The 25,427-nt window shown below is 37.6% G+C and overlaps 1 protein-coding gene and 1 long non-coding RNA gene across 10 annotated transcripts in view; one reads left to right on the top strand and one right to left on the bottom strand.

The window, feature by feature from the left end:
- LOC110838649 (ABC transporter expressed in trachea) overlaps positions 1 to 25,427 on the bottom strand; it is a 41,101-nt gene that overhangs the window by 1,720 nt on the left and 13,954 nt on the right. For 7 of the 9 annotated variants that reach the window (XM_087348550.1, XM_087348556.1, XM_087348554.1 and 4 more), the window contains 11 exons: positions 18,325 to 18,527; positions 16,758 to 16,875; positions 16,181 to 16,370; positions 15,160 to 15,305; positions 13,142 to 13,380; positions 11,843 to 11,998; positions 10,211 to 10,407; positions 9,774 to 9,942; positions 7,807 to 7,907; positions 7,520 to 7,675; positions 3,121 to 6,627 (listed from right to left, as the gene is read on the bottom strand). In XM_087348550.1, coding sequence (XP_087204676.1) covers positions 6,283 to 6,627; positions 7,520 to 7,675; positions 7,807 to 7,907; positions 9,774 to 9,942; positions 10,211 to 10,407; positions 11,843 to 11,998; positions 13,142 to 13,380; positions 15,160 to 15,305; positions 16,181 to 16,370; positions 16,758 to 16,875; positions 18,325 to 18,527 — 2,020 coding nt within the window. In that variant the 3' untranslated portion in view covers positions 3,121 to 6,282. Of the gene's footprint in view, positions 1 to 3,120; positions 6,628 to 7,519; positions 7,676 to 7,806; positions 7,908 to 9,773; positions 9,943 to 10,210; positions 10,408 to 11,842; positions 11,999 to 13,141; positions 13,381 to 15,159; positions 15,306 to 16,180; positions 16,371 to 16,757; positions 16,876 to 18,324; positions 18,528 to 25,427 lie in introns of those variants that run through there. The other 2 variants (XM_087348557.1, XM_087348558.1) reach the window with 2 other exon arrangements.
- Positions 7,473 to 15,115, top strand: LOC147873869 (uncharacterized). The gene is made up of 2 exons (XR_015535074.1): positions 7,473 to 7,589; positions 11,945 to 15,115. It is a non-coding gene; the product is annotated as an uncharacterized LOC147873869 (long non-coding RNA).

Genomic DNA, 25,427 nt, shown 5'->3' with positions numbered 1-25,427 from the left:
ATGATACTGAACAATTTTTATTAAAAAACCCTGACTGACTTGGCTGAATTGTATTGGCATTTTACTTATCACTCTATAACAACAAACATTTTTATGAGAAATTATGGCAATAAGTGCACTTGCCATAGGCATGATGTGTTTTAAAGTTCTAAAAGATTAGACTTTGTGTGGTTCAGTACTGCAGATACATGTAGGTATGTTGTAACATCTCATCATTAAAAATTTAACCATTATTGTCCTTGTGTTGCATTAACATACTGCAATGTGTTAACTATGGATTGAAAGGTCAGACAGCTGGCAGACCTATATTATGGGAGTTTAAATTTCCTTTTCTCATATTACAAAGGAGAACATGTGAAAATTAAATTATTCATAAGTTATTATATCAATATAAAAAAACATCTTAATGAAAGTTGCATACTTCTCAAAGATCTGTCACCACATAAAATTTCATTACTCTACATTTCATAGTGCTTGTATTGTTTTAACCTCAAAAGTTAACATGATCATCACGTTGCTACTGTTTATAATGAGGGAGTAGCTCCAACACCAAACACATTTTCACAAAATTAGTCCAGAGGACATAATCAAGTCTGTTGATTAAGGTATTCTTGTTATGTTTAGTTTCACGTATGGAAAATCACATTAAATTCAGGGTAAGAACGTGACAAATAATTTAAAATTTGTAAGAAAATTAAATGAAAACTGACCTGAAAAGATGTCCAGCCCAAATTTAGGGCTGTCACATTCTAACCCATTATCAGACAGATTATTTCAAATGTTAAAAATATGCTTCAGAATTGATAGGATGTCAAATGATAAAACAAACTCACCTGAAAAGGTTAATGGTCACTGTAATGAAAAAATTCATTTGTTACAAAGCCATTATCTGGCCAATATATCAATGCTTGCTTATTACTGGTATAACAATTTAATGCAACAGTAACAGTTGCCTGTAAATTAACTTAATACTTCTCTTGGTTATTGTGCATTCTTTGCATGACGTGTGTGAACTGAACACATACAGAGCTGGTCTTGTTTGTCTGTCTGCTTGATTAAAATCAAGAACTAATGGATGGTTTTGGATGAAATTTGTCACATATGTAAAGATGTAAGTATTCAGAATGTCAAACTACAAAATACAAATACAGAAACTGTGCACTCCAGTATGGACTGTATCTATTGAATCTTTATATATATATATATAAATATATTTGCACAGTCAGGTATTTGATTTATATTCAAACCATACATGAAGACAGTCACACAAACAACATTAAATATTGCAAATGTACAAAAAATGACAAGTTTAATAAAGAATTGTCATCATATTCACATGTAATTAGAGCAGTCATAACTAAATATCATATTCAGCCCTTTATTAAAACCATCTTGTCTAGTTTTCATTACTGAGATTCTGTGTGTTGAAAATTTTAGTTTGATTTTCATAAAATAATGTTGTTAAAGTGCAGGTTACAGTACCTCATCACCAAATTCCAGGATGGTCTCTGATCCCATATATATGTTCTCTTTCATGGTTAGCTTTGATTTCATTTGCAAGTTAGTACAGTTTAGGTTAGCATGGGTTGCGTAACTTTGGTTTTTGATGATTAACTACATCATGCTGAAGGTATTCCATTGTCTTTTTTAAACACTGCAGATACCAACTTCAGGGTTAATGCAAGTATATTGTTTTTCCAAATATATGAACACCTTCAAGGCAAGACAAAGTAAATCCCCAAAAGCTGAAAACTTAAGGTTATCTAACTTCAGCTGAAGTTCTTCAGGTTAAGAATTTGGCTGGATTCAATCACAAATGCTCCATTCTCGATAGCAAAGCACTGCCAGATCATTATAACCAGAGGAATATAAAAAAAATTCTTACTATATAAGAGCAGCAGCAGGTCATTGTTACAATATCTTAGTGTTGTAGTATAATTGTTGGGTGAATTTAATAATATTGCATTAATGCATGATCTGACTTCTAGGCCACAATTCATCATTGGTTGGTTTCATTTAAATGTCTTACAAATTAAAATGAATATTGACAAAAGAGATGAAGAATCCAGTATGATAAATGTCAAAATTTTATTATATTTGTGAAACATTTTATAATTCCTGAAAGATGAAAGTCTGTATGGATGTCATATTTCTGGAATGTGGTACCAGCATTAGGCAGAAGAGGATATTCTGTAGTGTCCTTTCCAGGCATTTCTATGTCCCTCCATGTTTATATTCATGAAGCTAGTTTTAATAATAATAACAGCAACATATGTGTATATAATTAGCAACCATTTGTAAATATTCCATTACAAACAAAATCTGAATTCTCTATGAATGCACAGTTATGTGAAAGCTTCTCTCCAAAGTCAAAATATGTTTCTGACCTTTGTGTGTCATGGCATTCACACAGATCAGCTGGCCGTGCATCACAGTAGCATGTAGCATATAGCATAGGTTTAGATACATTTCTATTTCTGTAGCAGTGAGTTATAATTTGTGAAGAACATACATAATATAGTTGTAAAAGTTTCCCATTGCCATAATTACTCTTGAGAGCAACATGAAAACGAAACTCTGCAGATTCTGTTTATTTGATCAACTACCTTCAGAGTTCGGTTACAAATTGCTTTACCTTTCATGAGAATGGCAACTTGGCATTCTTTCTAAATTCAATATGGCCACAAAATAGGTTATGCAGGGTTCTCAGATGTCAGAGCCAATTATCATCTCTGACTTTATATAGGACAGATGTAGTGTGCCAACTATTAATTTTAGTGTGTGTGTGTGTGTTCAGGACCATTGTGCCACTCATTCCTTAGAATAAAAGGAGGATATTAATATTAGTAGGTAAGCTTGACATATTAAAATATGTTTAATTGTAACCAAGAGGGAAAACAAACTCTTTTATAGGTTAGGTTTATTATCATATTTAATTAATGAAGACTGTTTAACTCCATTCATGACAAAAAAAAGGCATATTGAACAAAATGGTAGTCAGATATGAAGAAAGGAACCTGGCATGAACTATCATGGCCAACAAATAAGTTTCTGAAATTCACTTTTATTTGTAAATATTTGTGTATTTAGGGCAGGATTCTCATGTATCATAAAACTGTGTCAAAATGGTACATTCCTTTATTTAAGTACAATGCTTGTATTAGCAAGATATCTCTTTACCTTCTCTAGCCACTTTGGGAACAGAGAGGTATCCTGGTCCCTAGTCTCTGCCCATATGAATGAAGCACAGTTACATGCCAAACCAGATTTCTTTGTAGCAGGGCTGTGGAGGTGATACTAAAACCTTCGACTCCAACTTCTTCATAAAAGTTCAATATGTATTATCAATAATGGTAAACCTACTAAAATCATAAATGATACCATAATATATTTCATCACCACCACGTGAATCATCAGACTACTTTTTATACTTACAACCTATATTTAAATATAAGTCTAATGGTTATTGCAGAAATCGGTTGATTTGTAGACAGTTTGTATTCTTAAGGTAACAGAGCCAAAGTTACAAAGTATTATTCCCACACCGTGTGGCTCAATGCATCATTGAATCTCCCTAAGCACGAAGCCGCCGGCAGCTCACACACTAGCGAAAGTGTTAAAATAGTATTTTCTTAAGATTTTATATCGTCAGAGTCGGTACATATTTACTGACTCAGACTCCACCTAAAATTGCTTCCGACTCCACAGCCATGCTTTGCAGCATATTCCCTATGTCCTGAACTTGGTGAAGCCTCATTCACTTATGTTTAGGGAAATGAATGGCAGTGATACCAGGGTATACTTATGCTACCCGGGTTTCCCCCAGACTATTACATTCCAACCATCAATGTAAAAAATATGTAATACTTTTTGTAGTGACAGATATAGCAACCAATTATCTGTGACAAGAAGTAATATTTGTTGAAGTCATCTCCGTACTTAAGCATCACAAAATTAAATTCACACAGGGAGAGTGGAAGAGAAGCTCCTTGCATTTCTAGCCTCTAATATATGGAGGTGAATAGGGAGAGTCATGTACCTGCTACATTACCTACAACAAAAGAGCCACTCACACATATTAAATAGGAAACAAGACCCAACATGGATGTGAAGTCTCTGAAAAAATCCCTATCCTTGCCACAAAATCGAGCTCCACAAGTTTTATGAGATTTAAGTTTTCCTCAGTATTGAGAATTCAAATTACGGTTCTCTGGATTGTGATACCATATAGTCTTGTTGATGGTACCAAAGTTATGGATGAGCACATTAGAAAAGGGTATAAGATAAAGGAATTCTGTTCTTCCAAAATAATGGTAACTACTGCAGGACTCATGTCTATTTCAGTACTAAAGACAATTTATTATGCTTTCTTTCATTCCTTAATGAGCTATGGCATCATTTTCTGGGGAAATTCATCTAGTAGTTACACTATTTTTCTCCTTCAGAAAAAGGCAATTAGAACAATGATGGGATGTAGCAATAGAGTATCGTGTAGAAATATATTCAAAGAATTAGATATCTTACCGTTGGCATCACAATATATATTTTCTTTATTATTGTTTGTATTACAAAACAAAACTCTTTCCATCAAACATTGACTCTCATACTATTGATACTAGACAGAGACAAAATTTGTATCTACCCCAAGCCAATTTAACTATTTATCAGAAAGGAGTTCACTATGCGGGTATAAAGATATTTAATAAATTACCCACAGAGGTTAAGAATACCTCAAATAATTTTAAAAAGTTTAAGGTTGCATTAAGGCATTTCTTAATTACTCACTCGTTTTACACTGTGAATGAGTACTTAATTTGATAACTATTGTAATAAAAATACTAATTATATTGTCTTGAATTTAGTACGCTGCTTGTCTAGATGTAATTTTTTAATGTATGTATTTTATGTTTTTATACTTGAGTTTGTGACGTGTTCTATATCCACTATTGGATTCTTGGAACTTGTAAATAAATAAAAAATAAATTAATATTTTTGTAAACAAAATGTGTTCCACAGCTTTGTAAACATGCTTTCAAACAACCATTTCATAGGCCAATGAAGTAAACATCGGATGTGCTAAGATACTGTTCTCAAATAAACACTCTGTCATCAACAGTTCAAAGTTCTTTGTGGTACTATTGTAACACATTTACTGCCAAAATCATGTTTTTTTATTATTTATTGCCCACACTGAAATCCCCTGATTTAGCACATCATTCCTTATAACATAAATACTACTGGGAAAATGGCATCACATATGTATAAAGTTGCATGAAGTTTTCATTTACATATCAACGCATTATAAAATGTCTGGTGGCTTTTCCTCCTGTCTGCTCCCTTATTTTTACAATGCACAGTAATACTTGTTCATCCAGTGCTGTCTACATAACAGATCACAGACATGTGCAGTTGTGTGTTGGCACTGTACAGAGTTCTCAGCTGATCTCTTGGCCTTCAGTTTTTTGTGGGTTTTTTATGAGTTCCATGAAAGTATAGTCACAGAATATCAAAGAATGGTGTAGTAGCAGAACACACAGCAGAAAATTCAGATGACGTGTGTAAAAGGGCAGGCACATCAAAGGTGAAGCCAAAGTGAATCTTTGATATTTATACAGATAATGTGAACTAAACTGTTTAGTATATTTTGGATTATCAAGAACAAAACACTAACATATTTGCAGAAGGGATTATTCTTTTATCTTCTGCAGTATGCCAGCTTTAACCAAAGGCAAAGGAATCATTTTTCAAACACGCTGGTAATCCATAAACTACACAGAGCTAGACAATCAATGAAGGCTGCTCACACCATAACCTCAAAGTCTACTAAAGGTGCAAACGTTTTTCTTCTTTCTCAAAAGAACATCAACAGGACAGCAAATATTTTTGTGCTCAGTGTGGAGTTCTACATCCTGAAGGCATGGGACCACATCCTCAAAGTTACTAAAACTAATATAAATTTATCATATCTCCTTTTCTGAAATTAGTAAAATATAATTTTCAGACACTTCAAAACCTCACCCAGGGGCTTTAAGCCCATGTATTTAATTAAGGCCTGCTTTTATATGCCTAGCAGTAAATATGTTGACATTATTCTCCATAATGGTCACATTTCATTTGCATTATAAACAGACTTTACAATGCACAAAGATGTTACAATTGGCATATCACAATAAATTATCTACATTTTAATTCTTAACTGCAACTCACTGTCATAGCAACACAGGAGTTAAGAATTAAACTTAATTGAATTGTGCTTCATGATTGGCCACTGATTTGTCTTTTTCATTTCATCAAGCGTAGTTTCAAACGAAGTACAAGATAAGCAACACAACGGAGCAGGAGAAAGAAACCAGCGAGGGCAACCGCATCTATCCAGTACTCTGCTCTTGCCATGTCCATCTCCTCAAGGAACATTGTTGAGTTCCTGAAGTGGCAGTATTCTTCTGAGCAGGACAGGTTCTCACGCCCATAACCATATATAGATATCATCGCTCCCTCAAAGCCATATCGAATGTAACTAACATATGTCACCCACTGCAGATAGCCAGGTATTGTGTTGAAGTTCACAAAGAAACCAGAAAACAGAAGAATTGGCACTGTGGCTACTGGCCCAAAAAACATTCCATTCTGAAATGAAAATACTGCACTGTAAAATTATATTTTTACAGAACAGGCCAGGAGCAAATTTGTTCTCTGAAAACTATTTTTACAGGAAAATTTAAATTCTGCAATTTGCTAAATAATTCATTAAAATATTTCTGAATAATGACAAGGAATAAACATACTTACCTGTAATCTGAATGGTTCCCTTTGTTAAGGTTTCATATAGTATGAATGCAAGTACGTTCAAGAGTTTCATAGGAGCAGTGCTATAGATTTATACTTGAAAGAAACATCACACTTTAACTAAATGATTCGAGTTGATGGTTGTAGTAACAACAAATCTGAGTTCTTAGGTTCCCATGGAACTAAAAATGTCAAAAGTGGTCTCCTGGATTATGACATTAAAAGTCTTTTAAGTGATCATCACACAGAAGTCCATGTTCAATAATAAAGGAAAGTACATAATTAAAAAATTCTCATAAATCTCATGCTTCATGTATAGAATTTTGTTTTTCAAGATTATAAACAAGCCTGCATACTGTCTGATACTTCTTGTGCATCCCACCATTACTCTGACCATTCAACCCTATAAAATATATTATAGGCAAGTGTTCTAAAAGTTATTGTATGGTCATATTTACATAATTCTGATATTTCTGACCTTTTACAACCTGGAAAGAGTGAAATAATTCAGTTATGAGGACAGGATTCCACTTCCTCACAACATAGGGTGATGAAAACTGGCGGGGCTTTCGCAGAAGTCTCACATACTCCACACGTACAAAACTTTGACTTTCCCAGAGGTGAAAGAATAATTTACATTGCAACTTCTTAGATGTGAATCTGAGACCATTACCACAGCAGTCCTTAACCCTAGATCACCAACCCTGAACTGTGACCAGAAAATGATACATACCTCCACACTCATGGCTGCTCCTATGAGGAGACCAAGGCTTTGAGCGACAACAGATGTGAGAATGCACATGGTAAGTAGCATCATGAACCGCATCACTTCAGGTGGTTGTGATGTCATGAAGTAAACAATCACTACGTAGATGATTGAAAACACAATCTGTAATCAATCATCACAGTTGAGGCTGACAGAACAGCATGAAATAAGAAAACTCTAACATGAAGCGTATCTGACAAAAGCAATGCTTTGGAAGTCAAAGGCAACTCCATCATTTTGTGACTGATTCTTACCTGAAAAGGAAGGTCTGCCATTGTTTTTGCAAAGTAGAAAGACTTCAGGGAGTACCAGTAGTTTAAATGTTCTCTCATAAACACGGCCATTTCTACTGGAACTTTACACAAAACAAAATAACAAACATCAGTCGTTTCATCTGTAGGAAACACTTGCAAATGATACATTATAACATCTACATAGTAAACTTCTCTAAAGCAGCTGATGTCTTCTGAACATTACATGGTAAATAGAAACAAAATAACCATCGCAGAATTATGTGTTATTTTATCTAGTACACTTGATATAAAACATCACTTAGTTATGCTCTTATGCTTCATATGAAATCAAAGAAATTGGGTGTTATCAGACTACTGATTTCTGTATTGATCTTTATTAATGAGAAGCTGAAATGAGCTCTTTTTAGTTTCAAATCACTACAGTGAAACCTCTATCCATCGTTCCCGGAACTATCGTTTTCCCGGATGCATCGTCCGTTTTGTTCGGTCCCGAATACATCCCATATAAAATAATGTTACATTTTCCAGCTTCTATCGTTCCTCGAACTATCGTTTTATCGCATCGATCGTTCAAAAATCTTAGTCCCGGCCCACAATTTTCCCGCAATAATCGTTTCTGAGAATTTAAAATGCTGGGTTTAGAGATAAATTAATACCGAAAGACGCATAATGTTTTTGGAATACATAGTAGCGGTAACCTGTTATGTCGCCCAACCAGCACATTCTTTTGGAATGAGGGTCAGCGGTGCAGGGGTGATAGTTGGAGTGAATGGCGGTGCTCATTGTCAGAAATTTTACGATTTTAATTAGGGTGCACTCATATTTCGTTCCAGCGATGCCAGATGGCATGTGCAGTGTGAATTTCTTCACAAATGCTTTTATTACAAGTACAAAGGAAAGGTTGGCGGCACTTTTCATTCTTCTGATTCATCTCGTTTCCAGCGGTTCAGGGTCTTCTACAGCTACGTTTCGTTGAGTTCGTCAGTAATAGTATTTCCATTCTTCCTGTTATTGTTCGCAAAGGGGGTGGGAGTGGTGAGGAAGAGGACGAATGCGAGCCCGAAGCTTTGCCGAGTTTTGCCGAAGCACACCCTGCATTGGCGAAAGTGAAGTCGTTCTTTTATGCGCTTAATATTAGTGAACGTGACGAGGAAAACATTTTGAACGTGGAAAGTGCTCTGTTTGGTCTAAAACGTAAAGTTTCGACAAACCAGTTGTCCATTAAAGACTTTTTTGGTAAAAAGAAGTAACTTTGAAAGAGAAACATTGTTTTTTTTAAATTTTTAATGCTTTCCCGCATCTATCGTTTTCCCGCATTCATCGTTTTTATTTCCCACCCCCGCCGAAAACGATGCATCGAGGTTTCACTGTACACAGCAGCAGTGTCTTCCAAGTACTAGGTATTTACAGACAACAAATCATTGAGAGGTATCTAAGCGGAAGTAATGGGAGGCCGGAAAAATTGCATAATTAGGATATCAATAATTTGTTGTCCACACCAAACATTATAAGAGTGGTCCTATGAAGGAGATGAATGCAACACATATAGAAAGATGAGTAACAGTGCATACAAAAGGTAGGCAATTTAATTGGCTAGGCAACTATTAACTTCTCACGAAGGTTTATGCTCTGTGGAGTTAGTTAGGCATAAGTTCCTTTCCTTGAAGTTATTATCTGTGTTGGGAGAACCTAAAACAAACCATGAAAGACCATGGTTAGAACAACTAGCACTAGCCAGGATTTCAACCAAGTATGTAGCTCCCAGATGCCATACACTCACATTCCCTCTGTTTTGAATATTCTGTCTTCCCGCTTCAGTCCAGAGACCAGTTATTCTGACTGATGTTTCTTGTAGTAGTGTTCCTTCAAGCAAACTGTGGAATAGTGTTTCAAGCAGGTCACAACCACTTTACCTTCACATTTTGTCATTCAGGGCTCTAACAACAATGAAAACAAAAATCACTTACATGTGAGAATGGTTGGCATCATGGCAGTGAACATTAGAAAAAGTATGGTGAAGAAAATGCACCCAGAATTGCTCATTACTTTAGAGGCTTCATTGCCAATGCCAAAGTAAATCATCCCTATGAGCAGGCCGACCACTATGTGAGAGAAAAACCTCATCTGTGTCAATGTCTGAAAAAGAAAGAAAGAAAGAAATGTAAAGTTTCAACATTATTAGAAATTATTTACCTGATTTCACACTTCAGAGAGATATGTATATCTGGAAAGATATTAACTTGAGTATGATCACAGTGGACAGTACTGTTCATTTGAGCCGCATGAAGGATCTAGAATTACAGACATAACTGATCTGGTTCCCAAGTTCTAAACTGGAATGCACATTTAAACAGGACGTAGAACTATAAAACGTTAACATCACTGGGCTACAGATATTGCTCACCTGATCCCTCATGGTGGATAAGAATGTTCGTTTAAGTAGGATGTAGAACTGTAGAAAACTGGAAGTTGGGAACTCTGTATTCTGTTTGCAATGCTTGAGATTCTCATCTGAGTCAAAAATAGACGTGGTAGAGGCCACTCCTGGAACTGACACTGTGCCTCCAGTCATGCACTCAGGCATGCCATTTGGAAGTAGCCCTGCAAATATATAAAACACCAATACCTGAATGGAAAGTATGTGGAACTCAAACAATTCCATCACAGAAGCCTGTCTCGATTCTGGCAGCACTAAGATGATTGTTGATTCAGTTGCCTTCAAAATACTACACTTCAGACTCTACACACTCTGCTAGTACTTGTATAACTTCACAAAAATAAGACATTTATGTTACTTTGACATCTGCAAGAATGCATACCTCGAATGAGTTAGTGTTAACCTTTGAACAAACATGGGATGCACAATGTGTGCAATATAGAACAAACGTGGTGTCTACATAAGTAGAAGCGATGTAGTATCTCTAATCTAGGTTGACAACATACATATCGAAATTATCGATTACAGTTATAAATGACAAATCAGTTGTTACATTCCTAGAAGGCAGACATAACCTGTTATATTTGTGAAGTATTTTCAGTTTTTTTAAAGTTGCACTGCTTTTAAAACTTTTATAAAAATAAACATTAGAGGTCAGTGTTGTAACTGCTAAATCACAATTGTTATCTGACACACAGCGCTTATACAGAATGGAAATGAAAGAATGCTGAATACCTAAAATTTTTGTGTTGTCATTAATGACTGTAATAGAGGAATAGACATTCAATCTGTTGTCAAATGTCAAGTGGCTGCAGAGAATAATGAGCATTCATTTATTTGTACATGAACAAATGCAAAGAGTAAAATCATCTGAAAATTCAAATGTAAAGACAGTTTATTGAAGGTGACTAGTCACAAGATCTACTAAGGGGTGGTTCTAAAGCAAGAAAAATATTCCAGGTTAACTTTAAGAATCCTCAGTCTGTATTTCAGCTTATATTAAATGACTGAACTAGCAGACAAACTGACACATTACTGTCGCCACTCGTACATGGCTGGTCACTTCCCTTTGCACCTTTCAGTCATATCAGAAATAAAATGTTTGTTGGCAACCATCTAAAAAATTATGTTTTCAGTTTAATGATGATCACTGACAATACCAGTGGGATGCAGCTGAATCAGAATAGCATTACTGACTAAGCCACATTACCAAAAGCAATTTTTTGCAGTTATGGGGAATGGTCATACTCACTTTGTAAAAAATAATTAAATAACTATGTGCACATTGGCACTGCACCTACATGACTGGAGAGAGCAATCGAAAACACCCACTATATCAAGAATAGGGAAACGGCACTCTCATTACAACCATAAATACTCCTATATTTAACAACGATATATTAACCACGCATAAAAACCATATGTAAAAACAGACTTGTCGTTACTGGTCATAAATTCTTACATCTGATTCTTGCTGTACTAAGAAAAACAGTAACACATAAGAGAGAGGGGCAAAGTAGTAATAGGCTAACATGTATAAGTTTCAGTTTCGATTGACTCTGTTAGAACTGATGCAGCTAGTCTAACGCTTCCACTTACTGTCAGTGTTGTCCTTGACGTTATCATTAGCTATGCACGTTTCTGTCACATTAGATGCAGACTGCTGTTGATTTAGATTGTTGCACTTTCCACTGTTCACAGCCATCACCAGCTTAGGAATGCACTCACCATGCTCGCCACAAGCCACTTCCATCACTGGAAACCGGAAGCAATTGGTATGACATGATCTGTAGCGTCAAGCCAAACTACCTCAAATGCAAACAGCACAAGCAGCTGCTCCTCAGGCACAGTTTTCCAATTAAGCATCAAATATGGTGGTAGTTTCATGCCATCTTATAACACCATCATCATAACAGCCTTGGATCTCCCAACTACAAAGCAGGAGTCAACCACGACGTTCACACCTTTTGATAGATCCTATTTGACACTAGTCCTTCTTTTCTCGACATTATCTGCCACTTTTCTAACCTTAACTGGTGATGTACAGTCTGGGAGAAAGCAGCAGAAACAATATCTAATTTTCTTCAACTTTCTTTGTGTCTACTGATATTTCCTTTGCTTCCTCAGGCCTTTCAGCACAGCTTGTATGGGGGAAATTTAGTCTGGCAGAGGCCTGGGAGACTGCACATCACTGGTTACATGACCACGATCTTACAGAATTACCACAAAATTATAGCTATGATTATTGTTCTGACAGCTCGTCTACTGAGCTTAAAACATGTTTCTGTCTCTCATTTGTTATGCCATGATACGATGTTAGCATACACTCATATTCATGATCGTTGTTACAAATTCATATTTATTTATTTCTGCGGCATAATAGTAAGTGGCAATTTCACCCTAAATTCATTACCTTTATTACAGAGGAGGGCAAAATTAATGCCTGTAAGCCGGACTGCCAGCCAGACCATCACTCAGAGGTTAACAATGATTTAGCAGTAAACTACTGTGACACACACACAGCCAGTTCAGTCATGATCCATGGCTATTAATTGCTTAAAGAAGAAACTAAAAAACTTTTTGCATTATAAAAATATATGTATCACCTGGTCTGAGCTCTACATTATTGTGAATATAATACATCTAACATGCATATTCCCCCAATATTTAAATGAATCACACTTTACTGTTCAGATTCATGGTAAATGTAATCATACATCTGTTTAACTGTAATTGCACGTTTGTGAACAAGTATTAATTTGTTCAAACTGTGAAGTTGACAGTCACATGTCCCTTCCATAAACATAAACTATATCACAGGACTGTTATGAATTCTGAACTAAAATTACGACAGGAGAACAATTCTGAAGGAACATTACTCCTCAATCGGATACATACCGTAGTCTGCTGGATTGTGGTAGCTCGGACATTCAAATCCCACCGAGGAAAGAAAGGGCACTAGCCCCTGAACACTGCCCTGGTAGATACATTGTCCTTCAGCTACAATCAATAAGTGGTCAAACATCTCAAAAAGCCTGGCACTCGGCTGGTGAATGGTACAGATGATTGTGCGTCCACCTTGAGCCAGGGACTTCAACAGGGAGAGGCACTGGAAACTTGACAAGCTGTCCAAACCACTGCAACAGTGATCAATTATTACTTATGTTAGAACTGCAGTTTACAAGGTGAGGAAAATGATGATGCCATTTTGGGTTCTGGCATCATGTAGACTGTATGCCAAAACCCAGAAGAATATCATCATTCCTCACATTAACATGCTGTGTATATGTCACAGTGAATATCATTATTTTGTAGTTGAGCATGACCACGGATCTTTCTTTCTGTGCATTATGTTGTTTGGGCCTGACCTGTTGCTCTGATACATCATGCCTAATCAGTGCTGACTTCATCTCAGTACAAGAAGATTAAATGACAAATACTCAACTGCTTACTGCAGAGGTCGCCAACCTTTTTCTGCCTATGGGCACATTTGAGAGTTTATGAGATCGTGGCAGGCATCAACCAATTAACAAAGCCAAATTTTCTTTTCTCTGGACAAATAAGATATGGACACCAAATAATAAGCAAAGCAACATGACGTTTAATGATACAAGAAACCACACAATCAAAAATACGTAGTTTTATAAGTACAATAATTATTACTCAAGTGGGAAGTTGCATTTCATTGGCCAGTTTTTCAAATTTGGGAGTGTAGGATGTTGTTGCTGCTCGCAAACAATCGTCAAGATGGGCATCAGTAAGTCGAGATCTGTGCTTTGATTTTATAATGTTCATGGTTAAACGGCCTTCGTTATTCAGTATAACCTCTTGCCGTAACAACGCGGGCGCCCAAAAAAGCCTTGGCGGGCACCGCGTTGGGGACTACTGGTTTACAGTAATGATTTCTTTTGATGAAATCTGCAACCTAAACAAATTCATATTTCCTTCTGGATTCCCAAAATGAATGATACATCTTTGGCTACTGAATGGTTGAACCCATCAAGGATAAAGTTGGGATTATATTGTTTAACTCTAAATATGTCAACAACCCCACATGTCAAAGAAACATAAGACCATGTTTTGCTGAATGTTGGTGCTTCAGGCAAAACAATTTTGCACATAAAAGATTTGAGGCATTTAAATTTAAAATCAGGCTGGTTCACACTATCACTACTCTATTCCCCAAGATGGTGGCCAGCCTGAATCAACACAATCATGAGCAGGATACTTTTTGCTCTTGTGTTCTTTCTCTATCCACTGTAAGTGCTGCATACTGGTATGAAACGCTACAGTTAATTTATTTCTCTGTTGATATTAGTAGCTGATGGCACTACAGAAAGCCAGCAGAATCATTAGCATTAAAAAGATACTTAATTACACACTCCTTTTACTCTCTCAATAAATTTCTGTTGTTTACAAATAAGTGATAATTTATCTTCTGTATGTAATGGGTAGATTTATTTGTAACTTTTCATTGCTTTAGGTGAACCTTTTGTTGTATTATGTGAGATTTATTTATATAACAGTATGAATTGTACGTTATAATATGTATTGTATTATTATTATGAATTTGTCCACATCCTATTGTCATCTGACTATCTTATGGATCTACGGAATGTAATAAAAATGTATGTATGTAATCTAAGGTGTAACAAATGTAAAATTTTTCATTAAATTACTGGTAACAACAGACATAAAAAAATGTAAGTATACATGCGTTCTACCCAAATCAAAGGTAAAGAATGTGCATTTTAGTGGAAACTCACAGAAGGATGAAGGATTGTGGGCATCAGAAGATCTGTTCAGAACTTCTTGTTATTTCAGGTTTTCAGATTTAATCTCTTCTGAATAAATCACTGTATCTTACCCCCATTTCAAGAGTTGTAAGACCTTTGATATGTCGCATTAAGTCTCACCTTGTTGGTTCATCAAAGAACATTACTGGTGGATTATTCACAAGCTCTAAGGCAATAGAAAGGCGCTTCCGCTGTCCCCCAGAGAGGTTTGTAGTTCGAGTGTTGCAACATTCCACAAGTCCAAGTGTCTCCATTATTTCTTCAATCTGGGCAAATACAGTAAAAGTGCACTATCATGACCACTGATGAGACAAGAATTGCAATAACAACCGTATGGTACAAAAATACTAATATACCGAACGAAACACAGGACAATAAAAAATTGTATCCTGAGTCTTAACACAATTTGTACACTTATACTGTTATTCCATTATGCACTAACCAACTGTGTACTAATAATCACAGATAATGGTAAAGCGCTATCCCATCAATCTGACTTGGTGATATTTCTGATATTCCTGTCTTTCTGGCAATTTGATTTATCCACGGTTCGAAGGCCAAGAAGTGTGCCATTCAACCCCTTGAGCCCGTCTTGGAAGTAAATGGACAAAAAGGTAGATAAATTAGCTGGAATCAGCCACATGGACCTTTCATCATGGTTACAGATCAGACTCCCTTTGTGCATTCTTTGCAGAGTTTAAACAAACTGATATTGGGCTGATCGTGTCAGTCCGTCCACTTGTTTCAGCTTGAGACCTGCTAGACAGATTCTGATAGAATCTAGTATGGATACTGTGCCACTGGAGGCTACCTCAAATTCATACTTTTTAAGTTCCTACAATCAGTAATACCAACATGGCAGACATATAAAGTTGCAAGGTTTGGGCGACAATAGCACCACTTAATATAGGATCCTGAAATGATGTACGCTGATTAAAAAAATTATACTGTAGTCAACACATAATTATTCATGTGACTTTCTTTCACGCAGAGGAAATTAAGCTATCGACGAACAACTTTCGGTGCCTGCTACAGAGGTGCGCGGGGTTCGTTGTAGGAAGGTCAGCAGAAGATATACTAGACATAATTTATTCCTAAATTCAGTAAGATATTCATACGCAGTCCATAGAGCTTTACTTACGACGATACGTTTGGCATTGCTTGAAGTCTGTTTGCCCAGTTTTAGATTAGCAGAGACTGTCATAGCTTCACGGACAGTAAGATGAGGCATCAGTTGATCGTCCTGCATAATGTAACATGACATCTTCCTGAAGTGCCGCAGCTTGCGCTCCTTCCCATTTATAAGCAGAGTTCCATTAAAATGTGACGTTCTAGAGAACAGAAAGTAACAGTGTTACAAACTTTTGCTATCTCTTACACACTGACACAGTTTGACAGCTAATAACTACGTAACACCCGGCTACTCAAACAACGGATATTATCCACGTATTCAAAAGAGCTGCCTCTTGGTACAAAACCTACGTTTCATCACCGTCCACACAAAAGCCAAATCCTGAGCCTGTACATTACAAGCTCGTGTTCTCATGACCAACCCAAAATCAAATTCTATATTATCCTCCCACGTATACATGGGTACCAAATTAAATGTTCTGTATATTTTTTTTTGTTTCATCCGTATGTGGCACACAGTGAATGTAATTGTAATTTTATGTCAGTTTTTAGATTTTTGGAATGAACGCACGAAGAAAGTTACCCACTTGTAGCCAGCAAGAATGTTCATGAGGGTACTCTTCCCAGCTCCCGATGGTCCCATGATTGCAGTCAGTTCACTTGACCGGAACTTCCCACTAATGTTTTTAAGGATAGTTTTGTACCCTGAAACAGAAAGAGACGTGTTGTCATTGGCTAGCATAAACATTATAAGAAGCAAAGACGCCTCTGCCCAAAGCTCGCAGTGAGATCAGTAGTCAAGTTTACATTGTGGCTGCCTTTATTTCTGGATATAAATTCTTGTTCTTATTACATAGAAGGGTGAGTTAGCCACAGAGTTAGTTAGAAAGCTGGTTGGTTTCTTAGTTACTAGATGATTATTTACATAGTTCATAGTTTACATAGTATTCACTAGTGCGTCCGATTCTGGAATATGGGGCGGCGTGCTGGGATCCTTACAGGGAGGGGCAGATAAATGCGTTAGAACGGGTGCAAAGGAAAGCATGTAAATTTGCATATCACAGGAGCGATTCGAACTGGGAAACCCTGGCACAGCGTAGAAAGATAGCACGAATATGTGCTCTCTTCAAGGCGTACACGGGAGATCGGGCATGGAAAGCTATAGGTGACAGATTGCAAAGGCCATACTACCTGAGCAGAGTCGATCATATTCGGAAAGTTAGGAGCAGAAAACAAAGAACAGATATCGGAAAATATTCCTTTGTAAATAGGACCATCCAACTCTGGAACCAGCTACCTGCTGAGGTTTTAGGGACTCTCTCCTGTAAACCAAGTACGTTTAGGAAGAAGGTTAGGAAAGTGATAAATGAGGTGCAGTAAAGGGAATAGATGGGTGGGTGCAGTGAAGGGGGGTAAATTGGGGTGAGGATGGGAAGGCTTCATAAGTGTAGTGAAGTGAAGAGAAGGTCCTGATGAAACGTGTGATTCATTACTGTTACTGACTTATGTCTAGTTGGTATTAATTTTTAAGTTATGTACTTTAGGTTATACGGTTTTGTAATATTATGAGCTGTTTTATTTTGAGTGTGGTGTGTTGTTTTGTTGTGTCTTATTGTTCTTGTTGTGCCTTATGCTTTTTGTGTCTCATTGTTTTTGTTGTGTCATGTCTTTTTGTCTTACTGTATTGTTGTGTCTCATTGCTTTGTTGTGTCTTATTGTTCTTGTTGTGCCTTATGTTTTTTGTGTCTCATTGTTTTGTTGTGTCTTATGTCTTTTTGTCTTACTGTTTTGTTGTGTCTCATTGTTCTGTTGTTTCTTATTGTTATTGTTTGTGTTGTCTTATGTTTTTTGTGTTATTGTTTTGTTCTGTTTCATTGTTCTCTTGTTTCTTATTGTTTTTGTTGTCTTATGATTTTTGTGTCTTATTGTTTTGTTCTGTCTCATTGTTCTGTTGTTTCTTATTGTTTTTGTTGTCTTATGTTTTGTTGTGTCTTATTGTAGGACCACTGCCACCGGGTAAAAACCCATTTGCAGTCAAATAAATAATAATAATATATAACTACTTATTCAGCCAATTACTAAGTCAATTAGTTATTTAGTTGGTAAGTCTTCATAAAATGTTACTAAGTAACGCATCACACTTTCCAAACTTACCTCGTCTTCTTCCTTCAGATATAGAGTAGGCGAGATTTGTGAACTCAATGTCCACGGGAAGCCGCTTTGGAAGGTGGCTCAATTCATTGGGTTTCTTCTGACTGGTGGCAGAACTGCCACTGGAGAATCCCATGTTAGGGACCTTCTTCACCACCTGGCCCCCACTGCCGACTGCACTCGACGGAGTCACAAGATTTGGACTGCTGAAAATTGGTGTAACTCAAAGAGTGGATGAAGTTTCTTCTACACAAGCATGAGGAACCTGGTCCAGGCAAGACATTAAATGCCGATTCTGATGACAAGGGAAGATTATTATCCACACTGCTGTTGAGATAATTCTCAACAGGAAAATTTAATCTACTGTTCAGTATTGAATTCTGGGGTCCGAAGTAACCGCGCGGTCTGAGGCGTGGGCCTTGTGCCGCTTGGTCGCTGGGACCATGGGTTCGAATTCCACTCAAGCCATGGATGTTTGTCTGCATTTTTCTGTGTTGTGCTGTCCTGTGTACAGGTAGAGGCCTATCGACGGGCCGATCCCTCGTCCAAGGAGTCCTATCAAACGTCTATATTTCAGGCCAACTAAAAAGTTGGGGACCCGTAAAGGGTACCGGAAAATGTACAAACATTGTTAAACCGGAAAAAGAATAAGTATTGAATTCTGAAAACTTTTATACAAACACTGTACGTTACAATCTGTTTAATTTCTGATGCTGTAATTTCATGCTTCTAACAAATATAAATACATTTCAGACCAATCAACTATGGGATAAAAAGATGCTTAATATATAAATTATTTTAGATTCACAGAAATGGTATTGTGCAAACACATAAGAAAACAATAAAGAATACAGTAGGCTCTGATTAATTGGGCCATCAGTAGCATAAATATTTTTCTCTGATCTACACCATTTGTTCCAGAATTCATTTAAATTATTTTTTTAACATTTTTAACTCTTTATGTGGAACTTCGCATAATTGAGGCAGCCGCTTAATTGGGCCAAAGTATTCTAGCCCCGATGTGTCCCAATTAACCGGAATCCACTGTATATGGTCAAAATGTACAATTTATGAGAGATGTGAAATTTCAAGCCTGGATTGCATCCCAGTCCATTTGTGCATAGTCTGGGCTGACTGGTAGGTTCTGAAAGGATATCGGCATGTGGTGACGACCAGGACATACAATCAGATGTAACGTAGGATGAAGTCTTTGACAAACACTATATCAAGGCGTCAGGTTGCATTACATGTGAAAGGAGCGGCGGTTTCAGGAGTCCAGTCCATCAAGTATGAGTTTCTGTTGGCTTAATCACACAGAAGCAAATCCCTAGCAGTGATCATCCAAGAATTCAAGTCCACACGCTTCGCGGTGAGATCTCCTGCTATCAATTAGGGAAATCCTGTGCAGAACTGGTATTAGTTGGAATACGTAAAGCAAGAGTGAAGAAACGTATTTAACTTCTGCTAAAGGCAAAGCGATCCTAGTTTACTTTTGAGACGAACACAGACTTGAAAGAAAAAGTCAATAGATTGTTATTTATAGGAAGTGGGCTGAAGTACTTGAAAATGTAGCACATCATAATACGAGGTGCGATCGGAAAGTTTCTAGACTGCGCCTATAAAAACCCGTACACTTATCTCAGGTATTAAATTCATCCATCACCCTCGAAGTAGTTCCCCTGGGAGTGAACACAACGATCCCAGCGCCGCTGCCAAGCCTGGAAGCATCCCTGGAAATCTTTCTTTGTCAGCCTGTCAAGCACCATCTGCGATTCTGCCTGAATCTCTTCTATCGTCTCAAATCTCCTTCCCTTTAGCTGAATTTTCATCTTCGGGAAGAGGAAGAAGTCACACGGAGCTTAGAAACGAAGTTGGGGTCGGTTCTTTCAAGATCTTTGAGCTCCTGACAAACGAGAAGTCGATTCTGCTTCTGGTCTTCAGACAGGATGCGTCGCATGTGGAGTTCTTCTTTTAGAATCAGCTGACAGGTCCCATAGCCTATCCCAACAATGTCGCACAAGTCGTTGATGGTACGACGTCGATCTTCGTGAATGGCCTGCCGAATCTTCGTAACATTTTCGGGCGTTGTGCTCGAAGATGGTAGTCCAGAACGCTCGTCATCATCGACAGAGGTTCGGTCATTTTTAAAACGTGAATGCCAAACAAAAGTTTGTGCACGACCCATTGCGGACTCCCCAAATGCTTGCTTTAGCATTTCATAGGTTTCCGTAGCCGTTTTAGCGAGTCTTTGGCAAAATTTGATGCACACGCCATTCCGAAATCGCAGGAGGGTCGGTGTAATGCACTACCAAAACGCCCGTAACTAAGAAACAAATGCTAATTCGATGATACCGGCTGGCACACTGATTTACTATGAATGTAGGCCGCACCCCCTAGCGGCAGAAGCTCGTACTACATCCGGTTCGCCCTCTATTTACACAGTCTGGAAACTATCCGATCGCACCTCGTACATACAGGTGTACACAAATTATCTTTACAGTTCTGTAAAAAGCCTTTATGAAAAGACGTAGACACACTGTCTGAGCGTCGTCTGTTCTGAACATTACATTCATTAAACATAGGCACTATTGTCACACGTACATGTCCAAACGATATTCAAGCTGCATGTAAGATGCAGCATGTCAAAATCAACTATTGCAATAGCAGCTGCAATTCTGTCCTTCAGATCGTGACTGCCTACACGCACTACTTGCATCTTGCAAGCATACAGACACAAACGTTTTCGTAACACCCGATGCACTGTCGAATGAGGTGGACATTTGCAACTCACATATCGATATCCTTGATGATGGCGTCTTCTGTTACGCTGTTCTGAAACGTCTTTGGACCTGAGAGTTTCTCTCACAGATTACGATCGATCTATGTCTTTTCATAAGGGTTTCATTCACGAGCAAATTTTTGAAGACAATTTAACCCTGTATTTACTATAAGTACAGAATACCTGCTGGATGGAAGCAACAGGGAGAACTCCATTGGTTTCTAGTTTTCTAGTGTTTCGTCTAATTTTTGTATTTTTAGTATTCAGGATTTACATGGAATTCAACGAACAAGTTCGATCACTGGCATCTCACCCTCAAATATTATACTGCTCAATAGTGGGTACAATTTTAGTAAGGGATAATGTTTTTAGAACACCATTCAGCATGTCAAGTCGAGTCGAATCTTCGCATTTCACAAACGTATCAAAACACATGAATGTGTATGTTATGTCCTTCGGAACACAAAGTCGGTATTTTAATTACACATAGCCATGTCTTTTCGTAACACACACTGCACACCTGCAGCCATCTGGAAATAGCTTTCGGAATATAACACGGAGACTGCATGAAATTTTTAGAAAACCGATTTTTCATCGTAAACTTCTCATAAACGAGTCTAGTACCAAGGACATGCAACATGTCAGCGGAATGTTGTAAACATTTTTTACCTTCCGTCCGTCCGCGAATTTAATTACTGTATCAATTAATTTAATAGAATTATTAAATATTGTCGCGTATACAAAAACGGCACACAATAAAAACTAAAGCCAAAGACAAGGAATGCATGCACAATTCTGGCTTGAAACACCTTCACGGAACATCGGGAATGCGTTCTTATACTTGAAAAGGAAGTTGGTTATCAACAGAAGTCTCTCGTGCGATCATTTGTCGGTGGAAAGGTCTGTCCCTAGTGTATTTTATAGATATGTTAGAGAAAACCATTTGTACCTTGAGCTGGCATTGTTTATAAAGATCACTCAACCGTTCTCCATTCGTTGACACCATTGTTTCTTCGAAAGTTACCCACTATTTAACCATTTTCGGTCTTTCCAACTTTTCTGTCAAGATCACCAGCAGTGTCTCTCGTCTGTGCCAAACATGGTTTCCTACAACTCATCCTTAACCCTTTGAAGCCGAAGTCAATGTGAGAGAGAGAGAGAAGAGAAAGTGGACTAGTAGCTATTAACAGTTCTGTTTTAACGGGAGGGGGCATAAATTTTGTTTTGCGGCAACGAAGGTCCCCAGGCAGTGCCCTCTCGTCCTTCTGGCAGAAGCAGGTTTAGTGTAGGTAAGGCATTTGGAAGTGGAGAAAGGAGAGAGCTTGGTTTGAGTCTTACTGCGTTCATGCAAAATTTTGGATATTTACTATATAAGCCTTGGGAGGGTGTCATTAAGGCAAATTTTGATATTGATATGGGGGGGGGGGTTCCTTTTAGGGCGTAATTTTGATATTGGCATTGGGAGGGCTGCATGAGAATTTGGATACTAACTCAGCATTTGCTCTGGGACAAAAAGAATCGATAATTTTCATCGAGATGATAGGTCGCAGGACCTTCCGGATGCGTACTGACTTCTAGCCTGCTGACCGGCATTTAATACGCGAGCCCTCATCACCACGTATTTGATAAACGTATCTGTAAGTCCGACTCAGTCTTCATCTTTAACTTGCGTAATTTATTTTGCAGAACATGGTTCCTGCAGTTTCTCCAAATGACGGACAAAACTTTTCTGAACACAGAGTCGATGGAGTCCACTGCCTTTTAAATAACTGTCAACGTAAGCATTTTTAAAATTGGCGTTTCCTTTTGCAGCGTTCGATTTCACTTGTGCAAAGGGGAGTTCAATGGGACTGTAAACTGGTAATGACAAGGAGGCTAACGCACTGCCAACTGACGGCGACTTCGTGCAGCGTCATCCAGTTCATCGGAACTGCAACACTTCTGCGATGTGTGGAATGTTGCTGATGGACAACCAAGTAGTTAATATCAGCTTTTTATTGCTTGTAGTTACTGGCATCTCCAACATAAATGAGGTTGATGGATGTCATTAACGTTGGCCATAGCAGACTAGAGGCAAGATACGACACTGTTCTTAATTTTTAAATAATTCAGCGTCAATTTCCCCGTGGTAATCGGAGTTACTTTTTCACTTGGACGGATATATTATTTTGTTTTCTGGAACGAAACGTCTATCATCTGATCCAGCCTACCACCATCACAAACAGTGACTCCTAGCTCATCACTAACCCAACAACAACTTTTACGAATGTGGTTTTGATTCACCCACGTTTCAACTAAATAGTATACACACACTTGCAGCCCGTAATTGTCTACTTTAATTTTATGCATTGTTCTTTTGGATACTGCATCAAACCATGCCGGTAGCAACTTTCTACAGTCATTACATTTTGCGCACATAAAAAATTCATGGATTTCAAAATTGACAACACTAACTACCTTGGAATATTTTTCCTTCCTTCGTTTCGACGACCAATTTCTTAGCAGAGGAAAATTTCCCCTGTTCGTAAAATGCAAACACTTCACGGCGTAATATATATTTTTGTCAAAATCATCCATACCTGTTTTTTTTATTATTTCTCAGTTTTTAACCTGTAATTCAAAACTCATGCATCCTCTTGTATAGAGCGAAAACTTTCCTCTGTCAACAACGCGTCGAACAGCCCAACACCCTTTGCATCGACTCTTTGTTCTTGAGGCTTCGAACATCGTGAACCGGAGACCGCTACCTGCTTCCCCTTTAAAATTATGTCTCTGGCCTGCTTGTGGAAAACCTAACGCTTGTTTGGCTTGTCTTCCATTTTCAAAATTACAAGAAAAAGTAACTAAAGCCAGCACTCCCCAAATTCCTTCAGAGATTCACAAACAAAACTCCATGCCGCTAAAGAATAAGATTCTATAGTTTGCGACTGTAATCTTGAGACTTGCGGGGTGAGGAAGTGGAGTGAAGGAGGAAATATAGCGTCTGTCTTTAACGCTTCAGACTTCCTGCATTCCTTGCAAGTCTCAAGATTACAGTCGCGAATAGTAGTCGGTGACGCTTATTGGCTCAGAGTACCTGAAAACTCATTGCCACTGCACATCCTTGGCGATCCGCCAAGTTATGGGCAGGCTGGAATAAATGTAATAAAAAAATACTTTTCTTTGCTATTCACTAACTAATATGTACTAAAAATAACTCCGAGCTTAGATAACAGTTAAAGGGCCCTTACACAACACCAGCGTATACATGCAAAACAACAGTTCCAGTAATTGCACAAACGGCTTGCGCGATACGGAAAAGTTTTGATATTTTTCGCGCCATCACAAATTTGCGCATGCGCGTGTGTGTCGCGTATATTGAAGTGGAAGCAAAGCCTTGTTGACACCAATAAAGTTGCTTGGCAACAAAAACTTGAAAGAACATGAATAATTTGAACTGCGTTTCAAGCACGATTCAAGACTAATAAAACTGTTTAAAATTTCAAGTGAAGAAGAAACCATTTCAGCTTTTTTTGCCTTGAAATATCTTGAAGATGGCCGTCTTCTGGGTTGTAGCGCCGTGTAGTCTGGTATTAGTTACTTCTACCCAGAAGACTGCCACCTTCGTACTCACCGCCCTGAGAACATCAAATCTAACTTGAAGAATGTGAACTATTAACTCGACTCTCCAGTTTGTTGCAATGCGTTAAAACACTGTTTCACCCCACCCAGAAGTAGACTGAAAGTCTATAATTTGGTTTTAATAATATTTATTGTTGTTGTTTCCACATATTTGGAGTGGACGAGAAATACGAAATATTTACTGAAGGTTAAAAGCAATAAGTCGATTATCGATATCGAAATGCGAGAGACAAAAGAATGTAAAATCACTTGAGAAACTCAGCGTTGGGCAGTTAAATACAGATTGTGTTGGAAGAAGAATTAAAGATGAAAATAGTGTACAGCCAGGAAATGAACAAAAGTTTTAATTCGAAGACAAGTGACGCAGAAAATAATTATTTAGTGTGGTTCGTCGTCTTCAGGTGATTTTTTATGGAATTCTCCATCTTCTGAGGCCAACTCCTTCATAAGTGTGGGCATGTTGGACACATTGATATGTTTCATTTTCTTAATTCAGTAAACATCTTTTTCTTTTCTTTTTTTCAATAAAGTTTACATTTCAGTCTTTAGGAAACCAGCACGCAGTAATTCTGTCGAGGCAATTTTACTTTTCCAGGCATGAAACGAACCTAGCCTAAATTTGAACCCAAGCTTGAATTCAAGATGGTGTAATTCAAGCAACTTGACTAATGTGAACAAAGCTTGAGTAGCAAAGACTTTTCGTCGG

Source organism: Zootermopsis nevadensis, unplaced genomic scaffold (assembly GCF_977971745.1).
Source record: "Zootermopsis nevadensis isolate Lab colony 2312 unplaced genomic scaffold, Znev_1.0 Znev_ptg000013l, whole genome shotgun sequence".
NCBI classification, from domain to species: domain Eukaryota; kingdom Metazoa; phylum Arthropoda; class Insecta; order Blattodea; family Termopsidae; genus Zootermopsis; species Zootermopsis nevadensis.
This window is presented reverse-complemented; position numbering and strand designations above follow the sequence as displayed.